The sequence below is a fragment of the Gymnodraco acuticeps genome, unplaced genomic scaffold (assembly GCF_902827175.1).
Source record: "Gymnodraco acuticeps unplaced genomic scaffold, fGymAcu1.1, whole genome shotgun sequence".
In the NCBI taxonomy this organism is placed as follows: domain Eukaryota; kingdom Metazoa; phylum Chordata; class Actinopteri; order Perciformes; family Bathydraconidae; genus Gymnodraco; species Gymnodraco acuticeps.
Window position 1 is genome coordinate 1,730,839 of NW_022989755.1, and position 22,078 is coordinate 1,752,916.

Below are 22,078 nucleotides of genomic sequence, written 5' to 3' on the forward strand. Positions count from 1 at the left end.
AACACTGTATTCATCTAAATAGTATTGTTATAACCTCTGTATGAACACATTCAATCAAAAGTCTTATTACCGTATATGTAAAGCTCTTTTCAGTGACTTTAGAATTGACTTTGAAAGCGTTTTTGGGAATAATGAAAGTGGTAATGTGGAGAAAAAAATCTAACTTATGAAGAAAAGACAGGTCTGACGCATCAGAAGTCCCATATATCTTTTTGAAATGGGATTTATAATCCAGCCTACAACAGGAGGGCTGCTGTGATGTGCAGTCAATATATGGGTGGCACACCCCATAAAGGCCTCGGCCTTCTTTCTGTGTTTGATTTATTGTCACAGCAGCTCAGCTCAGACGGACTCATGAAACCTTTGTCAGTCCACAAATGACACTGTTTTTGGTTGTTTGAATAATTGTTGCCACAATTTAACTGCGTCTCTTTATATTTCTGCACCAAAAAATGCGGTGTTAATGTACTTATATATACCACAATATAGAAAATGACTAAAGGATAGTACTGTAGTCAAAGAAGGTAATGCAGGAAAGTGCATTAATGGTATATTTGTTTTGAGAAAGGGAGATGTCTTTTGGCTTTCTGTTTAGGAAGTAATTAAAAGAAAGAATTTCTGCTTTTTTTGATGCCAATGAAGTATTCAAACTATACATTGCAATGAGTGTAACAGATCATACTACTGGATGTAGTGTAGCCCATGGTGTTGAAGAGACGGACCCCCTTGTTTTATTATTAACAATTATCCAAACATGGTTGGCTCACTTTCAAATGTTGGGGTTTTCTTTACTTACAATCTTTATTTATACATGAACTCCTTTAGTCTTAAACGTAGATTTTTGGGCTTTTTTAAGTCTAGTGTTAAATAAGATTGCCACGTCGTAAGAATTAGTGGGGGTTTGTTTTCAACTCGTCCTTATTTAGCAGATTTGGTTTACACGAGCTATTTCATTGCAGATCAATGGAAAATCTTATGAAATTGCATTTTCTTTTCAATTATTTATTTTCTGTAAATACCCGGTGATTTTTAGAACATCATTTCCTTTATTAACAGAGACAAACATGTCATCTTCTGTATAAATCAACCTCTGCCAAAATCCTCTTGTAATTTGAGCTTAATGTTGCTCCAGACAAATGAAGTGCAAGTTAATGATTAAGTCGCGAATCTATCAGACTCTAGGTATGGGAAAGTTTTAGGGAGGTACAGCTTGGCTCGACCGACAGTCATTAAAACGTGCTGACAGCGATGGGAGAACAAGTTCCCACTTTGATCCGATGACAGACCTGAGCTCAGCCTAACGTCATCCTCCTGCCCTGCCTCCGCTCTCCCACATTTATTAACTCAGGTTCAGACCACAACGCCTTCCACTCAAAATCTGACACTTAAAATACTCATCTGAAAGGTATTATGGCATATAAGGAGCATAATCCACCAAGGGCGCATTTAAGAACTGTGTTGCTTTGTTTTTATTCCCATACACATTTGTTTGGTTAACAGATTAGTACATTTAAAAAAGGATTTTGATTGTTTTTTTATACATCTAATATATACCTCTTAATTGTTATAGAGTCATGATGCATTGAGATGTTTTTATTTAGTGTCTGACATCTAAAGATCACGCTCATTAATGTCTGTCTGCACAATGAATACCAACAGACACATATGCTTGGCAATCTCACAGTGATCTCTTCTTTTGCTCCTTTGTCAGGTTTAAATAAATACATCAAAAAAATATAGATCAGATTTTGAGTATAAAGATATACTTCTAAATAATTTAATGAAATTATCTCTTGCCATTTCTTACCTTAGTAAGGTGTGACTTTGCTCACATGTTTTACCTCATCTGACAAAGACAAACGGGCAGAACAAGGAGGAAAGGAGTTTCATAAAACCTTTCGAGCAAACTTTATTTGTTGTTTTCAAAGGCTGTATCAGTAGCCTGAATCGTGTCCCGGCTGGAGCGTCTTCAGTAGGTGACAGCGGTGTAAGTCAGCCGTAAGCAGCAGCACCGGGGTAGAAATGAAGGTCTTCTGCTGCCCCCCAGGGGCTCACAGAGGAGATCACAGGCAGCCATGCAGCTCTCTCAGCTGAGGTGATACAGCTTAAACGTGTCCACTCATGCTGGGGAAACAGATCCCAGAACAGTAGGGTGGACATTGTGTGCTTTTATTTGAATATCATGCACAAAATAATATAATTACATTACATGCAATTTCCTTCCATATCCTTACGGTTTTAAGGACATACTATTTCATTGCACTGTGGTTGTTAGTATGCAAATCTTCTTTTTACATTATTCCCTTTTCTCATATGTAACAATGAGAAATAATGCACATAATGCAATCATTTATCAGGGATTGTTTTCTGAAGCAGATTTTCAGAAAAGATTCATGAAAATAAATCAAATTGGTATTTAAAGGACAATTAGGACATAAGTGTAGCTCCATAAAAAACAATCACAGCCTATATTACTGAGTAAATATGCTGTCCAGCTGCAGGAAATAAGGCCTACACAAAAAACCATGTGTAAAGACATCTTATTGGATCGCAGTGCGGAGCCTCACTGTATAAAGATGAAACGCTGAAGTGCATTAGGACACATAAATGCTCATAACATCTGTTTCCTTTGTGTTACAAAGGATATTGCTTTGTAGCAAGCGATATGTGCCATCAGTGACTGGTGGAATAATATTTGTGTTCGCCCCTCAAACAGACACACTGTCACAGAAGCACTTGTCTACATTTTGTAGTTGCTCGAGGAAAATAATTGCCTTATCTGCAACTGTCAAAATGATGAATGCCCTGGAGAGCACCGAGAATTGACTGATGGAATTGGGAGGAAATCTAATCCCTGATCTGAACACTTTGTATAATACATTAACCCCCTCTGGTACAATAGGCTGCACAGAAACAGATTTGTATAGACTTGTAGAAATAAATTCATTGGAGGCTGAAGGATCGATAAAAACATCAAGGAGTTATAGCGTCGTCTGCATCAAGTCAAGCAGAGCGTCAGGAAACATTAAGTGTATAGAGATGCACGCTGGAATTGAGTCAAAGGATAGATGCAAAAACACAATGTGATGTAATGCAAGCATAACATTATCTGCCACAGAGCAGACTATAAGTGATAAAGATAAATAGACTCATTTATTAATTCAGAAAAGCAGTTGTGGTGTTACAGCAGCCACGTCACACACATTTCCAAAACTAAATGATTGAATAAGTAAAATAGGAGTTAACTCATTGAATATATTCTGTACAATAAAGGTGTCACCATATTGTTTTACTTACTGCATTTGAACGTTTAGTTTGATTTTTTTTTCAACAACATGGAGCGGACATTTGATCAACAAATGTTCAAGAATGTATCGTTTTCATGTAGAGTTAAGGGAACATTTCTATTCTATTCTGGGACAGTCCTTTTTTTTTTTTTAAACTAACATTGTATTTAAATTCTTTCATCGCAGCATGGATACTGTATGCACGCTTCAACAACACATGTAGGAATGGGCAATAGAAATAAAATGATTATCTAATATAAAGATTTGTGCGTTATTTACAAATAAATGTGTGAAATGTAAAGCCAATATTAAGATCCTTTGAGCATTCAAAACAAAACTTAAATTACATATCATATTATCAAGATTACATTTCAGTGAAAGACAACAAATAATCAAAGTAGCCGCCCCAAAAACAACATGTATTAGTACAAATTAATATTAAAGGGACATTTCATTTATAATCAAAGACCAATTTAAAAGGAAAAGCGTTTTTACAACGGTGCTTGAATGCAATCTTATCTTTAGCTAAACATTTGAATGACAATGATAAACAAATAATGGTTGGGTTAAGAATTGCTATAAATGAGCACAGTGGGATCTGCACAGGAGGATGATGGGAAATTATCTCGTGCTCTTCCTCTACCATCTACAAGCAGCAGTGGAAATCTGCCCAGATATGAAGGCATATCTCTCCTGATTAAAAACCATATTAACTTTTCATAACCTAATGTTCTCAAATGAAGTTTTCTAAAAACGAATACCTGCCTACGAGTTCTCCCTCCTTTTTGTCACACTTGGGTGGAATACATTATCCCCAATATTAGGAGAGAACATACCTGTCGCAGGTTAATGACCTCACACTTTCCACACCATTTCACTTAGCGGGCCATAGCCAGGAAAAGCTAAACGCTTCACTCCCAGTTCACTAAATTATGAATTAGCCAAAAGGTGAGGCGATTAAAGATTCAACAATTTACGTTTCAACCAATAGGTGGTCTCCCCTTTGAGCTCAAGTAGAGATATCTTCAACCATTAGCTGAAAGTGTTCTTGATATCCATTACGGAGGGCATAAATATTGGAAGAGCAGCACAAATAATCCAGAAATAACCAATCAAAATGTTTGCGACCCCAGAGAGAAATCACTATCTGTAGTATAAAAAGAAATCAACAGCACAATCTTCATTTATATACATTAATTAATAAATAATACATTGGAAAGCATTGAAAAAGGGGGATTTTCAAATGATATCGTCTAACCCTAGATTGATTTTGATACATAGTATTTATAACAACATTAACAACCACTTTTTTAACAGCTTAGCTTGAATTTTCAACAAAACTAGTTCGGAAACTTTGGTTTTTCTAACCATGATTTTTAACGCTCACAGTTGCCTCGGAGCGTCACACTTCTTGAGCCTTACCCGCACCGTAACGAGCGCTGACAGGTCACATGGTACAAACTGTGATGTCTGAATAATTCGAACAAATGCTAAATCATTGCAAAGCAAGCCAGAGAGATCAGCGACGTGAAAGTGAAGTGTTTGCGCTTCCCCAAGGCTCAGTGGCATCTGTTTCTACATGTGTGCAGCCACAACATCCATGTTTCACCAATTAATTGTGCTTGTATTAGAGTAAATATTTGACTTTGAAGCGCTTATGCGTTAATTGGGGGTCCCTTTCTGCAAAGAAACTAATGCGATAATATTACAAAGCAAATGTCAGTCAATTATTGGCAAATCCTTTTATAATCTACTTTAATACCAATGATTCCAAACGTGTGGCCTACATTTCAGCTTCTTGACAAAAAAAGCGTTTGTCCTGAGACCAAATCAGTCGAATAAGACAGACTGGCGACTCCTTAATTCTGTAAATTGGAGGGTTGTGAGTCCAATTACGCTCTGTTGGTTCAGCTCGAGGCCACCAGGGAGAGCTGTGCTTGTTTCAGAGTCACTGGAACGAACCACCCCAATGGCATCAGCCCTGCCATAGGGAAAGTTAACAAAAATTCCTACTGCACTTTTAAGCGTCTTTATTGACATATGAGCATAGTGAAATAAGTATTTAGTTACAATAATAATGGCGATGTTATGACTATCCCCAAGATATCATTATGAGGAGAGGATACACATTCTGATCCTTCTTTTCCTTCCTCCAATCATGATTGCTTATGTATTTTCCCAATTTTGGATTTCACTCTTTTTAATGGCCAGGGAATTATGTACATGAAACCTCCGCAGGATGTGAGGCTGTAGGGGTCTGTTGCTTCTACTGGCCATTAACTGGGGATTAGTGCTGGTGGGGCACACATCCCTTTTGAAGTGGTAATTCCTCACACTTCCTTGCCATAGAAAATCAGGAAGCAATCATAGTAGAAACTATGCAGATGGTCCAAACAGAGAAGCCCGTGACCAATTTTTCTCAAAAAAGTCACAATTAAGAATTGGAGTAAGTAGCCGCTGCCATTGTGAAAACTTAGCACATCAGAACATGTTAGGGGACATCAGATTGCGGCCTCTCACGCAACCATGCTTAAATCATAAGGGGGGAAAAGTCTTACAGTGAGATCAAATATTTCTTCTTTTTTTTCTCTTATGGTAAACTGTTTTTACAAGCGTGTGTAACCCAGCACAGTCACCTCGCAGTACCAAATATATCTGTCAACACAATATATCCGAGCATGTGCGGGGCTGTTGGACTATAAAAGTTGTTGGAGGGCAGATCATCAAGCTGTCTCGTAGGGAGGCTCGGAGAAGTTACGAATATATGTTAGTGGCAGTGACGACTGGGCATGAATCATTGTACTTGGCTGGAAAGAAAGGGAAAGTTATTAATGCTGTATGTTGGAGCACACTGACCTCTACAGGGACAAACCATTACTAGACTAATTATCTACATTAGGAGATTCTGCTCACATTAAAAACCGAAAAATACATGTATGTGTTTTAATGTTCCCAAATTCCTTACAGTGATTACCAAGTAAACACATGTGTAAAAGTGTTTACTGTACAGCTGCAGGTTTTACACGTTTCCCTTCCGTTATATTTTATTTTATGGTGGTCTCTCTGGTAAATTGTTAGCATGTTGTCTGGGCTGATCGTACTGTGTTGTATATAGCACCGGGATTTGTTCACTCTTTCAGAGCTGTTTCTGTATTTTAAATGACTGACTTTGAAAAACCAGAGGCCATTTGGCTTTTTGCTTGCAAAGCTAAATTGAAGGTTGGAGATATCTCTTGTATTTAAAGTTTGCACTTAAACTGGGAGTTTTAGGGGCTGTAGTTGTGCTGCGGGTCTCACAGTGGGTGTTTACTGACGTCAAAACACAAACATGTGAATTATCTCTTTTATAAGGTGCAATTCCGCCTTTACAGAGTGTTCTTTGGTTTCTCCCACTGAGGAGTCTAACAAGGGGAGTCAGTTGGCGCACATGATGTGTGTTTTCTCTTTGTTTCCATCAAGCCAAATAAAAAAATACTAGCTTCAAATCAGCAGTAAAACAGGAATGTAAAACAAAAGTGCATCAGTCTTTGTATTTTCTGGTTTTAACTCAGCTGTGTGCTTCCCTAAAACTGAAACCTAATGCTAATTTAGTTGATTATAAAACAGATGTAACAAACATAACCATTATCAAAATGTCAGAATTGTGTTAAATGTTTATAGAGCCAAACATATACAAAGTTGTATTAGTTGTGTTATTGGTAACTTGTTTTAATCCAGAAACCAGCACATATGTTGTTTTTCTATGCCCATACAGTATATACTGTTTATAATATAATGTTATATGAAATAATATCTAGGAGAGTTTCAAAACAGCAAAATCTTTGCACTAAATACAAAATGATATATAGGCTTTGGGTGAAATGCACCAAATCTATCCACAATTGGTCAATGTATAGTATGTATCAAGATACTGCATGGTTTTTGGTAAATTATAGATACATACTTTTCCTAATCACAATAAACTGAGTGGAAATGTAACAATAAAATTGTGATCTTTAAATATTTTTTACTCAATATATGGAATATTTCACATCGGTTAAATTTCACTTAGAATATTCTTGTTACATCGAAAAACCATAAAAATGTGTAATGAATTATCCTCAAGCCCCAGTTTATACTAATATTGCACCTCATCTGCCCTAATTATGCTCCTAGATGTACTGATTTTGTGTAAATACAGTACGATAGTCCAAGATTACCCCTTATTATAGTAATTCTATCTAACACCTAACTTCCCTGTAAATTAGAGAGCATTAATCATCTGTTGGACCAGCCCCTTTGCAGATGTGAAACTACAACAGTAAAGGTTTTAGGTCAGTAAATAATTGACTTGTTGTGTTATCTTCCTTTTACCCCAACAGCTATCTGCTAAGTGACCCAGCTGGAGGGGCCCCCGCGCCACAGTCGCTGCTCCCTCCACTCCAAGCTGCTTCCATCGGATTATCGGCCGCTGGGTTACACGTCAGTCGGCCGGAGATTTGATTAGCAGCATCCGTGAACGAGAAAAGTCAAGGGGGAACATGGGAACTAACAGAGAGCAACCGGTCATTTACAAGGCATGCGAGAGGCCCCCCTCGCCTGTGGGTGCTGACTGGCACTTTTTGTGGATATTGCATTATGGGGTTTAACCATACCTTTCTGAATAAACTGCATTTATTAATGTCAAAATTAATCCTATCTGAAATTCCAAAAGAGCAGAATTTGGCAATACAGTGCAGTGCATTTCAAACTAACCTTAATAAGTTGAATGAAAAACTCATATAAATGTGACTTTTATCTCTTCAGATCAACTGTACCAGAGTCCCAAATGCTACATACAAGAAACTACTGTAGGTGTTCAACTCCTGCCCTTGGAAAAGTAAAGAGAGGGGCTTCCTCCCCCTGCGGAGGGGCCTCTTAGCCGCACAAAGTATCAAGGTGGGTGAAAGAGGAGAAAGCAGAGTAGAGTCAGCTCTAGCTCAGGTGGTAGAGTGAGTTAGCCATTTTGCTTTGATAACTTGCTTCTTGCGTCTTTGAGCAAGAAACTAAACCACAAATTGCTCCAGATGAGTATGTATGCATGGGTGGGAAAGTTGTAATTCAGTTAGGATAAAAGTCTAAAGAACGTAATGTAAAATGTAGAACAGGCTGTGTTGACATACATACAGTACAATAAATACTGGTAGATTTCCTTTATTATTATAGTATAATCCTTTTTTGTTGAACCCCGAATGAACCTGGCAGCTATTTAATCAAACATGTCCCTAAGTGTTTACAGTATGTCTAAATAATCATTGTGAGTCTTGAGAAGAGGAGCGCTCTAAGTCCATTACTGCTGCTCATCCGTCATCAGGCATTAATGAAGGGTCTCGGCCTTACCACCTGTTCTGCATACTGTAGTGCCACGCAGATGTTTTTGTAGCTGCAGGGGCCGCTGCTCTGAGGCCAGCGGTTGTTGTCCTGTGGGGTATGTGCTGTTTGCCCTGCTGTTAATGATAATATACAGTAATTCTTCTCTGTTCCTTGTTTAAAAGTATGCACACCTGAATCTGTCCTTACCAAGACACCCAGGTGCACGGCAACAACAACAAAAAGCTTTTACTTTGCCTTTCTAGAGCAGTACGGGCGTAGAAAGATATAGCATGGCAATATTCTCTCTTTTTCAACCGTCAAGGACATTGCGTTTTTGGTTTGTTTGTTGGGTTGTTTGTCTGTCTTTCAGCAGCATTGTGTAAAACTACCGGCCACATTTAACTTGGTGGTTGGGTGTATTATGCACCCTTTATAAACCATTATATTGAACTAGCATGGCCTTGAATTAGCACTCTCTTAACTGTCCTTCTATATATTTAATATTTTTGCTTTTATATGTAACAAATTCTATAAAAGAAAGTATGTAAATAATGTTGCTATAAACCAGCTGGAATGGATAAATGCCCCTTTGGGACTGGACCTCATTTGTTATAAGAGTCTTGCAATGAGAGAAGATAAAACGTTCACTTGAAATGCATTGCCTCTTTGTATAACATGTTCTTCTTCAAAAGGAATTGTACTAATCATTTATCAGCAACCACCAGCCATATAAGACCTCAGCCCTCTGCGGCAGAAATAGAACAGCTTTGTGTACAACACACGTCGAGGCAAAGATATGAAATGCCCCCTCCCTCCTGCCCAAATCAAAGAGTAAGAGACCACTGTGGCTTGTTTTCTGTTGTGTTGACTCATCACAGTTTCTCCATAGTGAGTAATTCTATTGAATGTACTGCTATTTAAATTAAATGGAAGTTAATTATGGTATCATTACACTTGACAAATAACCATCAGATGCATAGTTTGTTCTTCTATGAGTTACACGCTGGCCAGCTGTAGCATGGCACATTGGACAAGAGTGGCTTTAGTTATTTTAGCACTGGTTGATGGTCATATGTCGACATAAGCATATCATTAATACAACCCATGGCTCTATTTTTGTCACCGGCCCACCTAAAAATGACCACAGTACAATAAATATAAAGCAATCAATTGAATGTTTGCTATGGCGATTCCAAATTCTGAATCCCACGACAGGACACCGCAGTCTGTAATTATTGTTCAACTTGTACTCAAAATAAACGGACTGCGTTCCTTGGTTACTGGTGCATAATGCGCCTTGAGCAACACACATGACTCTTTGTTTCTGCAACCTCTCCTCCAAGAAAAAATACAGAAAGGTGGGAATAAAAGCCCACCATTTGGATGTTTTTTCAAACGTCTGCGGCTCAGTTTCTCCACCATCATTTCCTACATGTAAATATGGATTCTCGCTGTCTGCTTCTGGGGATTTTTCTGGTCTCCTGTACAAACATATTTCTGCATGTCTGTCTGATCCTGTCATTTGTGGTAAACATGCAGCATCACATGTTTGGTGCTCACATGGCATCATGGCGTCAAAAAGGAGACGTCCTGTCATTACACTGTAGAGGCCAGAGATGAATCTATAATTGGTAAATGCATCAGCGCTACTTCTTAGGGGAGATGAAGATGTTTTGGATTGATGCTTAATGTTTCCCATTAGCCCCCCCTGCTCCTTCTGCCTCTTTTTAGCCCTAAACTGTAATGCCTGTTTTATTTTGAATAATAGTGGCACTAGAACGGCACTTACTCTGTATTTGGAGGAAAGCCAGCAGAGTGGGACAAATGGAGCAACCATTCAGTAGTTCTAAAAATGTTTAAAGACCTCTTAGCTCTGGCTTGGGGCTGACACAAAAGGAGGTATTGATGTGAGGGAAGACTGAAGCCTTGTGTTTTGCCCACCAGAACTGACTGAGGGAACAGCTCTTTCACAAAACTTAATTGAAAATGCAAACGGTGGCACATCTTGAACTCAAGAAACCTACAGTAGGCCTTGTTATGCCAGCTATGCAGCGCTTTAGCAACTCACAATCAATTTAAGAAAGGATTCTGTTCTGTGTGTGATATTTAAGAACAATTTGAAGTATGCAAAATACAAATTATTTGTGTTTTAGTCAGATTTTTTGCAGTGCTCAGTGTTTTTATATACAGCATGCTACAATGTACATGTCCCGACACACTGTTGTTATGTAACGGGCATGATTTTTAGGGCTCTGGTCAGCTTCTCTGAGGCCTAAAGAAACAAAGAAAATAAATGTAGAACAATGCAAATGTGTGTCTGTCTGGCATGGCAGACATTCATTATGTGTCTTTGAATAGTCTCAGTCAGGAATGTCACTTTGGGTTTGAAATATGAACTTGTTTTCCCTCATTGAAGCAAAGAAATGTTAAGTAAATATGGGAAGGACACCTATTCACTGAGGATCGGAGCGGCACTTTGTCATTTTGATTTCCTAACCCACCTGCTGACCTTACCCAAAGTATTTACCCCCCTCACTCACACAGCCATTGTTGACTGCAGCTATATGTCAGGCTAGATTGCTAAAACCCTGAGTGGTCTAATTTATTTCACACTAAATACATATATCTTACAATATAAATCTAAATGTTGAGTGGGAGTAATGCTTGTAATGTAACGTAATGTTCCTGTGGGACTGGGTAGAGGGGATGGCAGGAATGTACATAAGCAATGAGCTCATAGTCAAAAGGGTGAAGGGGGCCAGAGTAAAAACAAATCCAAACCAAGTTAAAACCATGTAGGGAAGTGAAAGATAACACTGTTTTTGGTGTTTATCACATGACATGGCCTCTAGAACTAGGAACAGGGTGAAATTCAAACCATCCTGAAACATGCAAAACAACTCGGAGTAACCAAAACATAAATGCAAATTTAGTTTTTCTCTTTTGTCTTTGAAAGAGGGAAGGAGTATTGTTTCTAACACTTCAGAGAAAAGGTCTAGACTTTATTGTTAGGATGTTATTTGGTTATTGCAATTTAAGCTGCCACAGTCATCACAATTATTGTTATTTTGTGTCTCGAGCTTGAGCCTCTGACCACATCCCGAAGACACTTTTACTATGTTTTGCAAAACCTATATCCAGAGTCAAATGGGCATCCATTTCCATTCTGACAAAGGCTCAGCCACAATGGAGTACATTGTGTTACATGGTACAGAGAAACAGTAGTAGTCATGGCATGAATGCATTAATATCTTCAGTGCAGAGTTGCCAAATTGTGATTTCAAAAGTCTTCTATGACCCAGCACAATGAAACAGTTGCAGACTTCCTGCTGAAAGATGAATTGACACATACTGTACTGTAGATAAATTTAAAAAATGATGGACAGGGAATGTAGAAGTTTTGGCACATCATGAGAAGTTTTTGTTTTTATGGTAATTTGTATGTGAGGAAGAAATAGTGTTCATACTCAATTATACACTTATTTTTTGAATGAATCAAATCAGGGCAGCAGTGGCAGAGCAACCAAACCACATCAGATCTTTGATGTCTTTGTATGTGAATACAAAAATTATAATTGCGCTCATAAATCCCCAGGTTACCATTTCCTGTCATAGCTGAAAATTAGAAACATGTCTGGCTTTAATAACAGTTCCTGTGACATTTGATCCAGTGTCAATAAATGCCTGCAAAAAATGGGTTTTATTGCCAGCATTTTATATAAAGCAGCATGATATTGGACTAGAAGTGCTTCCTATGCAAAGTTTGCCACAGAGCTGTAGGCAACTTCTGCTGATGCACTGGAAAGCTGCCCATATGGATTTTACGTATAGTTGGAAAATGGTGGAAGATGGTGAGAGAACTTGACATTTCCAATACACCAGTTTTCAATGACAGGTGAAAATTGCTTAATTTGTCTCCTCATCCATCATCAGTTATATGCAGGGAGTTTTGTGCATTTATATTCTGTCCCCACTCCCGGCGCAGCCACTCATTATCACATGCAACAACCTGAGTTGTATGAATTGCATTCTTCACTGCGAGATAATTTACTGCATATTTAGATTTATGTCGTCTCCTTAACCATGATTATCGCCTGCAAGAGCGCAAGTTTTATGCGTAGCTCTGAGACACCTCTGAGTTAACTTAATGTTGTGTCTGTTTATCACAGATCTTACAGCAAGATATCATTTAGATACTCTGCCCAGGCTGTTTTGCATATTTGAAACCCCCTCATGGTTGATGTGGCAGGATACACACTATAACGGATCTGGAGGGTGGGGTTACCTAAATGCCCTCATTTTACTGCAGAGGGGGATGAGAGGTTTTAACTCAGTGGAAAGCGGTTATTCTATATTTGCACCGACCATACAGTTACTCCACCCTCCACACGTACCACATAAAGCCACTCCAATATAAGAGTTTATGAATGCTCAACCTCTTCTCATTAGGTTTAGACTCTATACAAGCTGCAGACCTGGGAAGACGTTTTATTAAAATAGAACAACAAGCCCAAACTAACCAGATAATGATCTATTGATTTGAGTGAAGTGCTCTGATATGGCTTTGCTTAGCAATGTGTGAGAGCTCAAATGAGCGGATTACTAAATATTGAAACAAAATAAGTCACTTTTTGGTGTAAAAGAGAGTGACTGAGGCAGAGAGACTTTATAAACGACTGCGTGTCTGTAAGCGGGTGGGGTCAGGTGGACTAAAAAGACTTGAACCACATTATATAAAGTTGGTAATTACTAGGTTTGGAGATTTAAATAACCGGGCCCACAGTGGTAAACACACTGGAAGTCAAGGCAGCTGCCTCCGGTATCCTTCCTTCTTCCCTACTCACAGACAAACTAGACAGTGTTCAGAAAGATTAAATATTTGGTTTATATAGCACCAAAAGAAGTTGTGGGACACTTCAATAAACCACTCAAACTAAAACTAGAGAGGATTCATCAGTTGGTGGCTGTGTACTTAATTAAAGTAATTACAACTATGATAGGAACTGTGCATGTGTTTCTTTTAGACATTGTGTTTTTCGGGAAAAGCACAACATGGCAAAACAAACTATTTTGTAATCAAATGTGAGCCAGCAATGGGAAGTCTTCATAATTACAGGAAGAGTTACTCCCTTACTGTGCCAATATACCCTAGCCCCATGCTTATCAGATGGTGGAAGATATTTGGAAAACCCATACACCCTTCTATTAGATGAATTGCCATGACATTTTTTTTGTATGTCCCTCTCAGGATAGATAATTATTTTTGATATGATGCCAACATCAGGTCAACATTCTTAGCATATTAGGGGAGTGTATCTCTGTTCCCAGCATCTGATTTCCCTCAGCTTTGTATCCTCTTAATAGGACCCTTATATGATGAGACCCTTTAAAGGGTTTATTGTTCTTAGAAATAAAGGCTTCTTTGGGTTAATGTTGATAACACCCACATACAGCCCATAGCCTACTGATGTTATTATTTGTTTTAAACATGTGCATTAAAATGTACACGCAAAGATGTTCTTGCCTTAAGACACTGATACCTCCACTTTGGCTAAACTGAAACTTCTACCATCCTTAGTATTTTGCAATTCAAACTGGGTAGATGATCCTTTTCAATCTCAAGAAAGGCTCATTTATGTCCAAGAACAGGACTCTGAGTATGGCTGACCCCATGTTAGCACACTGGCATTAGCATTTAGCTCAAAGTACAGCCTCACAGAGCTGTTGGCGCGTCTGCAGACTTTTAGTCAACATTTGAAACTGTTTCTGGGAGGGGTTGACTGTGGTCTTTCATGAGGCCTGAGTTTGCAGTGTTGTTAAACAAATAATCTGTGAAGGGTCTTTCAGTGTTTGTGAAGCTACTTATGCCCTCCTTCTGTGTTCCCGCTCATGTTATTTGAAAGTGAAATTAAAATAACAGTTTTGCCACATGGATGCAGTATTTTCACTTCAAATTTGAGATGTTTTCGGCGATATGTAAAAGTAGTTTTATTGCAATAAACAAAATGCAAAAGGAACAAACTGATCCAGCAGAAAGACAGTGTGGCAGGCCAGAGAACCAGGGCCTCTTTATCACCAGCTAAGAGACTTGTGTCAACAGACAGACCTGCCGACAAACCTCGCACAATCCTGCAAACCAGCTGCAGTTGGAATGTTTGCATACAGTAGCAGTGTAGACATCTGTTTTAACAGAATCGGTCCTTTCAATCCCGAGGACAACTTCAAACAACTTTTGTCCAATTACAAACATGCATCATACAGCTAACTACAGTTTGCGTGTGCAAGAAAATAATCCCTTCATAGGGGGAAGTGAACCTGTGGAGCACATTCAGAGCTGGAGTCATTACGACTTAAAGCAAAGTGAAGAATTAAATAAAATTAGCATAGGACATTACTTCTAAATCTCATGCGTAAAAAATGACCTGGCAAAACATTGGTATTTCCTTTTCCTGCCGATGCTATTCAAAGCTACAATTATTTGGCTATGCATAAACGTTTCATTTCAAGTTTCTTTGGTGTAAAAGCAGCCTACTGTTTTGCTAACTGAAGTTGCTGAACAAAAATAACCAAGGTTCCTGGAAGTTTCTTCCTACTACTACTACTACTTCTTCTTATCTCCCTCAGGACTTTCCTATATTTGAAGGGGTTACATTTGGATAGGCTTGCTGGACAAGCAAACAATACAGTTTGGACAGAGAAAATAGTCCGGAGTGCAAAAAACAAATATAGCTTTCCTATTTCCCCATGCTTTACCCCTTTGTAAAGTCTTAATATATACCCTTGCCTCAATGGTTATATGGTTTTTCCACCCAACAATACATTTTCTTCATCATACAATTTTAAATACAAAATAACTTTAAATAGCACACGATCAGAAATATAAAGCTCTTTGTATCAATAGCCTGATAAATAACAGTCATTTAGGTTGTTTTTTCCAGCATTAGAGTTTAGAGTTCATGTGGGTCAATGCTATACAAAGTTGAACACTTTGTCTTCAATCAAACTGATAGACTTGTCTGTTAGCATTTCTTCACTGCTTACAAACTTGTACCCAAAAAGCTTCAGCGTTGGCCCACACACTTTCTGTACAACCTGGGCTATTTTGAATGGTAAACTGAACCTCCATTTCTCTACTTGTTCTGAGGAGTTTTTCTGTGTGGAGTAAACACCGCTGGTCTCCTTGGAGGCCTGGGTGTTCTTCAGGATCCAGGATTTAACTTGTGGAGTGAACGGGATTCCAGCAAACCTGTACATCTCTGTTGCCTTCCTCATTGGGAACCGAGCAATGTCCTCGTACCGCACCAGCATGTAACGCCTTCGCAGCCACGCTGGCTGTCTGAGACCGATCTCTGCAGACAACCTGATGTTGTCGCAGTTCCCTTTCAGCTTTCTGACTTCATCATCATCAATCGGCACTTCACCATCAATAGCCCACTGCTTCCAGTTCTTATACTTGGCAGCAAAGGCCACCATGCGGGAGGCCAGTACAGCCCGAGGGTCCCGAACAAGCTGAATGAACTTCACATCCAGACGTGGGTCCTCAGCCAGAGGTCGGAGGTTCTCCAGCTGGCGCACCCTCACTGACTTGATGGCCCTGTGCTCCTTTTGGAGACAGGACTCAGACGCCATGGTCAGGTTCAGGGGCCCACAGCGTCTGGTCCTGCAGCGATAACGCTCAAAGACCCCTTTGATGACGGGGCTGCAGACCGACTCCTGGCACAGCGAGCTGCTGGACTCCCTGCGGAAGAGACCGGTGGTGATGTGGTTCACAGGGAGGGGCTCGATGAAGCTCTCCAGCAGGGAGAAGTCGCACAGGAAGAGCTGCTGGAGCACGTCCCGGTACGCCTTGGCTGACGCTGTGGCGTTGGTGCCGCCGGTCTCCAGTGTCAACATCTTCTCCACGTGCCACAACGGCTCAAACAGGAAGAACATGTTGTCGCCCTGCTGGTTGAAAAACTCGCCAACAAACGAGGAACCCGTCCTGGTGGTGGCCAACAGGAGGATGTGCTTGCTGCCCCTCGTCACCACCTCCTTGTGCTGGCTGTAGTTCTCCAGGCGTCGTTTGATCAGGCTGAAGGCAGAGTTCGTCTTGCTAAGCATTGTAAAGGAAGCATTGTGCTTCGGCAGTATGTGGGATAAACCACTGGGCTGTAGAGGGGTTTGGGGGGTCTGCTTTAAGGCAAGCTTATCCGACACCCTGAAAATGTAAAAGGAATCACAGAGTTGGGTAATAAAAGATATAACGGTTTTATTTAACTTGAAATTAACAGCTATTTCAAGTTACTAATGGGGATAAACCCATGTAAAACAAATACACATTTCTACTTTAACAACTATTGCCCCTCCTGCAATTTGAAAATTGCAGTTGGAAAAATTGCAACTCCGATTATTTTTTTGTAATTATTGTACAGTCCAAAGGTGTTTTTGTATATCTGTTTAAAGATAGAGAGGTACACCCACACAAACCTGTTGGGAATCACTAAAGCACTCCATTGATCTCTGAAATGGACTTACCTTGAGATAATGTTGTTTTCCTTCTCAATGATAACAAGTGCCACGAAAAAGACGAGGGATATTGTGTATTTGATCCTCATTCTTGGATGTAGCTGTGCCAGGATATGCTTTTACTGACTGCTTCTTAATGGGTTCTGCCAATCTTGCAAGTCTCCAGTCGCCTTCTTAAAGAGCCTCCCAGTTATTTGTATTCCCCGTTGTAAGCTATGTTTCATCCTGTAAATGAAATGAACATCAACCTGTCAGTTACACATTTTGCACATCTGAGCACAGTGGTGAGTTAGTGCTTTAGTCTTCAGTGTTTCCTCAAAACACATCAAGGTATTAATATGAGGAAGTTGACGGCTTATTTTGACATATGTAAAACTGCACTGTGATGCTGAGTCAGAGTGGTGGTTTTACAGAGTTCTTCTCCCTCCCAGGCTTCAGATCACTGTTCTGTGTTCTGCAAAACCAACAATGGAGGCATTTGCCTAAAGACAAAAATATCATATCTTGAGAACGTAAGAATAGAAAATAACTGAGTGTGTTAGACTGGAATCTAAGCAAGTTCTTCCCACCAGGAAGTCCTTGTTATCTTTAAGTGCACCAGTGCATTTCAGGAACATGCCCACCCACCCTGCGAGACTGAAGGCTGGTGCAGAGAGAAGCTGTTTTTATGAGCCAGTCTTTGTATTTAAAGCAAATGGCAGAAAAACAACTGTGAGGCACAAATGAAATATGAGTAATCAACTGCAATCAAGCTCAATTTTGTAATTCAACTTTTATTCCACAATGGCAAAGCTGCTTGCTTAAAGAACTCAGAGTTGCCTAAGTGATAATCCTACCTCCCACTGATAGGTAGAGCAGCCTGTGGTCCAAACTGCCAGCTGCTGCTCCATGTCAACACTGGGAGGAGATATTTTTCAACAGAGGCCCTCAGTGACATGGGCTACTGGTACAGTAGACCATCTGGTGGCGGCTAATGGCTTGCTGCTTCCCCATAATATGCCTTTGTGCTTCTAAAACACTGACTGACACTGGGGGGGGGGGGGGGGGGGGGACATGGCTTGACGCTGAGAGGTATAACTGCACAGGGCTAAAATATAAGGGGAAAGCCTGCTTGTCATGGAGCCATAATTTGCAGTTCTCTACGCCTGCAGGCTATACTTGTGCTACTCTGCAGAGGCAGTAGGTAGTCAAATGAAGGTAGAAGTGGATTTAATGATGCCTTTGTGTATTTGGAATTGTCTTGCACATTCCTGGAAGATTGATATTTTTGAGATAATGGCAGCTTGGCTCAGATCCCTGACTAATCTTTGGATTTTAGCATAATCCGTCCATATCTCATCTGCCAGTAAAAGGGTCAATAACATGGCGAGAGTAAATTAGACAGTCCCCACCCTGAGGAAATGTGTTAGTTTGATGCGTGCCAACAAAAATGTCAAAGTTTAGAAATGTAGATCATATAAGTAAGCACGCAAAGGGTTTACAGTCAGTCTTTTTTTTTTCATCCAGAATCAGACGTCTGGATTTGTGAAAACATTTGTTTATTGGTTCCAGCAGGTGCTTCACACAGACTCCTGAGTGTGTCTTATGAATCACTGTTAAATGATTTCAGGTCTAGCCTCTGGGCGGACACATTAGTGAAACTGCTGCTATAAATCAGCAGAGCCACAAAGCCTTAAAACACACCTTTTCACTCACTGCGGTAAGTTAGTTGTGTGTTTGGCACGAAACAAGTCTAACTGTTTCGGATGAGCATACTTTTCTGAATTTCGGATGAGCATACTTTTCTGAATTTCGGATGAGCATACTTTTCTGAATTTCGGATGAGCCTTTTTGAGTATTTTGTAAGATGTCTGGAGGACCAGTTCTCACATCCTGTTGCAACCTCTGTCCTAGGCCAACCTCTGTCCTAGGCCAGTTTTTGAGCACAGAAGCCATTCCAAATGAGCGCAGTCTAAACACAGGGAATGGTTGGACACTGCCTGCGAAATTCTCTGAGAAGGAATGAAAAGTTTACAGCTCCAATAGAGCTCTGTTGACGTGGAACGGCGCGTAATGAAAAGGTGAACAGCTTGTGTACTGAGACACGTTTTCACAGAGAAGGAAAAATCAGATCTGTCTTGCACCACCCTGCCGCATGCCACAACCACAAAGGTCTCTTTACACAGGAGTGACTCTAAACCTCCTTTGGGCTGAGATGGCAGAACATAAACTCGCAGGTCACTCACACGTCACAGGGTCACTGACTAACAAGATGATGTTACTAGTTATGTGGTTTCTTTTCAGATAGTCGGTTGCACCACAGCAAATTACTCAGTCCTTAAGTCTTGAGCAGTGATTTTACATTGCCCATCTACAGTTATAGTTTGTGTAAAGCAACAAACAAACTGAACACATTAGGAGAAAAGAAACATCTGGCCAAATGAATAAGACACTGACCCTTAACTGTTATTTTAACAAAAAAGTAGATTTTACCTCAAATGAATGTACTAGTACGTATTATTCAAACAAACCATAGAAACACGCCAACAATACATCAAGAAAATAAGTGGTATGAGGTTTTGTCATTTATATGGTAAATTAAATATACACCAATTATCTCAGCTTACTGCATCTGCTGTGTAAAGAAAGAAAGAAAACACACACATGAGCTGACTGTTGAATATTCACAAATCACTGAGGCATATGACACTTTTGATCATCTACTCATAACGAAGCCGCCACGGAGCCATTTATCATCTTGCTACAAATGCTTTTAATAGCTGCCTCTTGTTTAATGTAAATCTCATGTGAAGAGAAATGAAACACCACCCAGCTATCCCACTATAGTGTTGTAAATGTAAGGTACATTTATTTTAGAACTTCTATGAAATACAGTATGAGGTGTGATATGTCCTTTTTCTACATCTGTAATACCATGATATATTTTTGTAAGACTTCTGATTGACTGGAAGGTCAATCAGAAATCTTTAGTAAGCCAAATAGACATTTCCAGCTATTTTTCTAAATCAATAATCATGTTTCCCAATTTCTTTCTAGAAAATGTGCAGTTTACAATCATGATATAGACACATTCATATACACATGTCCTATTCCAGCTGTGATAGTGTTTTTTTCCTTCTATTTATTAGGTGTATTATATGTGTACCTCTTGACAGCTTTACAAAGGAAAACAAGCTGGGCTGTGTTCAATCATTATACATTTGTTTGGAATGTTTGTCTGTTTTAGGTCAATATGGATCCATTTCAGTGAGAGGGAACACCAAAAGAGGTTTTGGCCAGATCTTTGATCCGTGAATTATTTAAATAAGGATCTCCCTTACAATCTTTAAAATGACACTGAAGATTAGCATGCATCCAACAGGTTTAATGTTGAAACATCACTGTGGAAAAAGTATTATTTCTTTGCAGCAGTAGTTCGGCTGGAGAGCATGCATTGCATTACAAGGTCAATGGGGACAAACCGGCCAAAACTGAAGTCATGCTTTTTTAATAAGAAGACATCATCCCCCTTTAATTTACATTTTTATGTCAGAGATCCATAAATGTGTTATGGTTATTTCAATGACTTTGTTTCTACCCCCTGGGTTGTCATTAAAGCTTAAAAGTCCTCCCATGTGATATTATAAGCGTATAGGTTTTAGAAATGTATAAGTTGCCTATCAATCAAAGTTTTGTCCGCTCTCCATACCCACCATCATGATGAGCTGCGGTGTCATGCGTGAAGTTGATCAGCCTTTCCTCAAAGAGCGACTCCGGATATAAATGACTTCCATTACTTCCCAACAGTACTTCACTGGTGTGACAAAAAACAATCCAATCCAAAAGCACAAGTAGTTCGACTAGTTGTAGTAAGTGAAGCCTGTGTACCCGATGGACTCATGTTTAGGGAAGCTGCAGGTCAGGTTGCCCGAACAACTGAATGACAAGTATTTGCAAAAGTTACGACTCACATGGGAAAGTTTGGACCAAAGGAGCGGAGCTTTAGCAGGAGGCGCACTGACACCCCCCCTCACACACCCACCCATCATAGGCTGTTATGATGATTAGCAACACAACAATTATAAACACATAAACACATGGTATGTAATGGTAGGGCCGTGATTCTGTGACGCGTTGTTATTTTGGTTTATTTTATGTTTTAGCAAAGTATTGTTTAGTAGTAGCATCAAAAGAAGAGGCAATCACTCCATCTAGTGGAGAAAACATAATGTGCGTCCCAACCTAAAGTCATTTATTCAAGTACATTTTTAAACATTTAATTAAAGAGGAATATAGTGTATTTTGAACTCCATTATATTCCACACTTTATTTACTATTGATAATGTGCTGTTATCTGCAATCACATATGCTATGCCTAATGTGTGGTGAAATAATCATCTTGATTTTGACATAGTTCTTTACTGGTTTAAAAATTGGTTTATAAATTGTTTTATATTGTGAATTCTGATATTGCTATTTGATTGGTTTTGAATAGGCCTACTGTTTAGCCCCTTATGCATTGTATAGACAGGGCTGCACATAACTGGTGCGCAGGTGTGCATGCGCACCTACGCCAAAAAAAGGTCATTTGAAAAAAGGCGCATTTGCGTACCAACATTGAGAGAGAGAGAGGAGAGAGAGAAGAGAGGAGAGAGAGAAAGATAAAGATATTTGCGAGTTGCTTATATATACAGTCTATATGATATGAACTCAGGGCCGGCCCGTAGCGCTGGCGTTATAGATGTTCGCCTAGGGCGCCAGATCTGGGGAGGCGCTGCTCTGGGAGGGAAAAAAACATTTTTGATCGTTGGTGCTAATCCTAATTTTCGGCCTTGATGTAACAATATTCATAATTAAGTAAATTTAACACCCTTTTCACCCCGGTTACACGTTTCATTTGCCCTGTACGATGGGCGCTGTAAGTGATGAAAATGGGGGATGTTGGCTTTTCTGGCACTCACAGCCAAAGTGCGAGT

General features: G+C 39.6%; 1 protein-coding gene across 1 annotated transcript; it reads right to left on the reverse strand.

Annotated features, from left to right (window-relative positions):
• Positions 1 to 14,589: 14,589 nt before the first annotated feature.
• LOC117544836 (carbohydrate sulfotransferase 3-like) lies at positions 14,590 to 21,103 on the reverse strand. The gene is made up of 3 exons (XM_034214308.1): positions 20,816 to 21,103; positions 17,133 to 17,348; positions 14,590 to 16,815 (listed from the first exon to the last, which is right to left on the reverse strand). The coding sequence occupies exons 2-3, from the start codon at positions 17,210 to 17,212 to the stop codon at positions 15,588 to 15,590; spliced, it is 1,308 nt and encodes a 435-aa protein (XP_034070199.1). The 5' UTR covers positions 17,213 to 17,348; positions 20,816 to 21,103; the 3' UTR covers positions 14,590 to 15,587.
• Between the last annotated feature and the right edge of the window lie 975 nt (positions 21,104 to 22,078).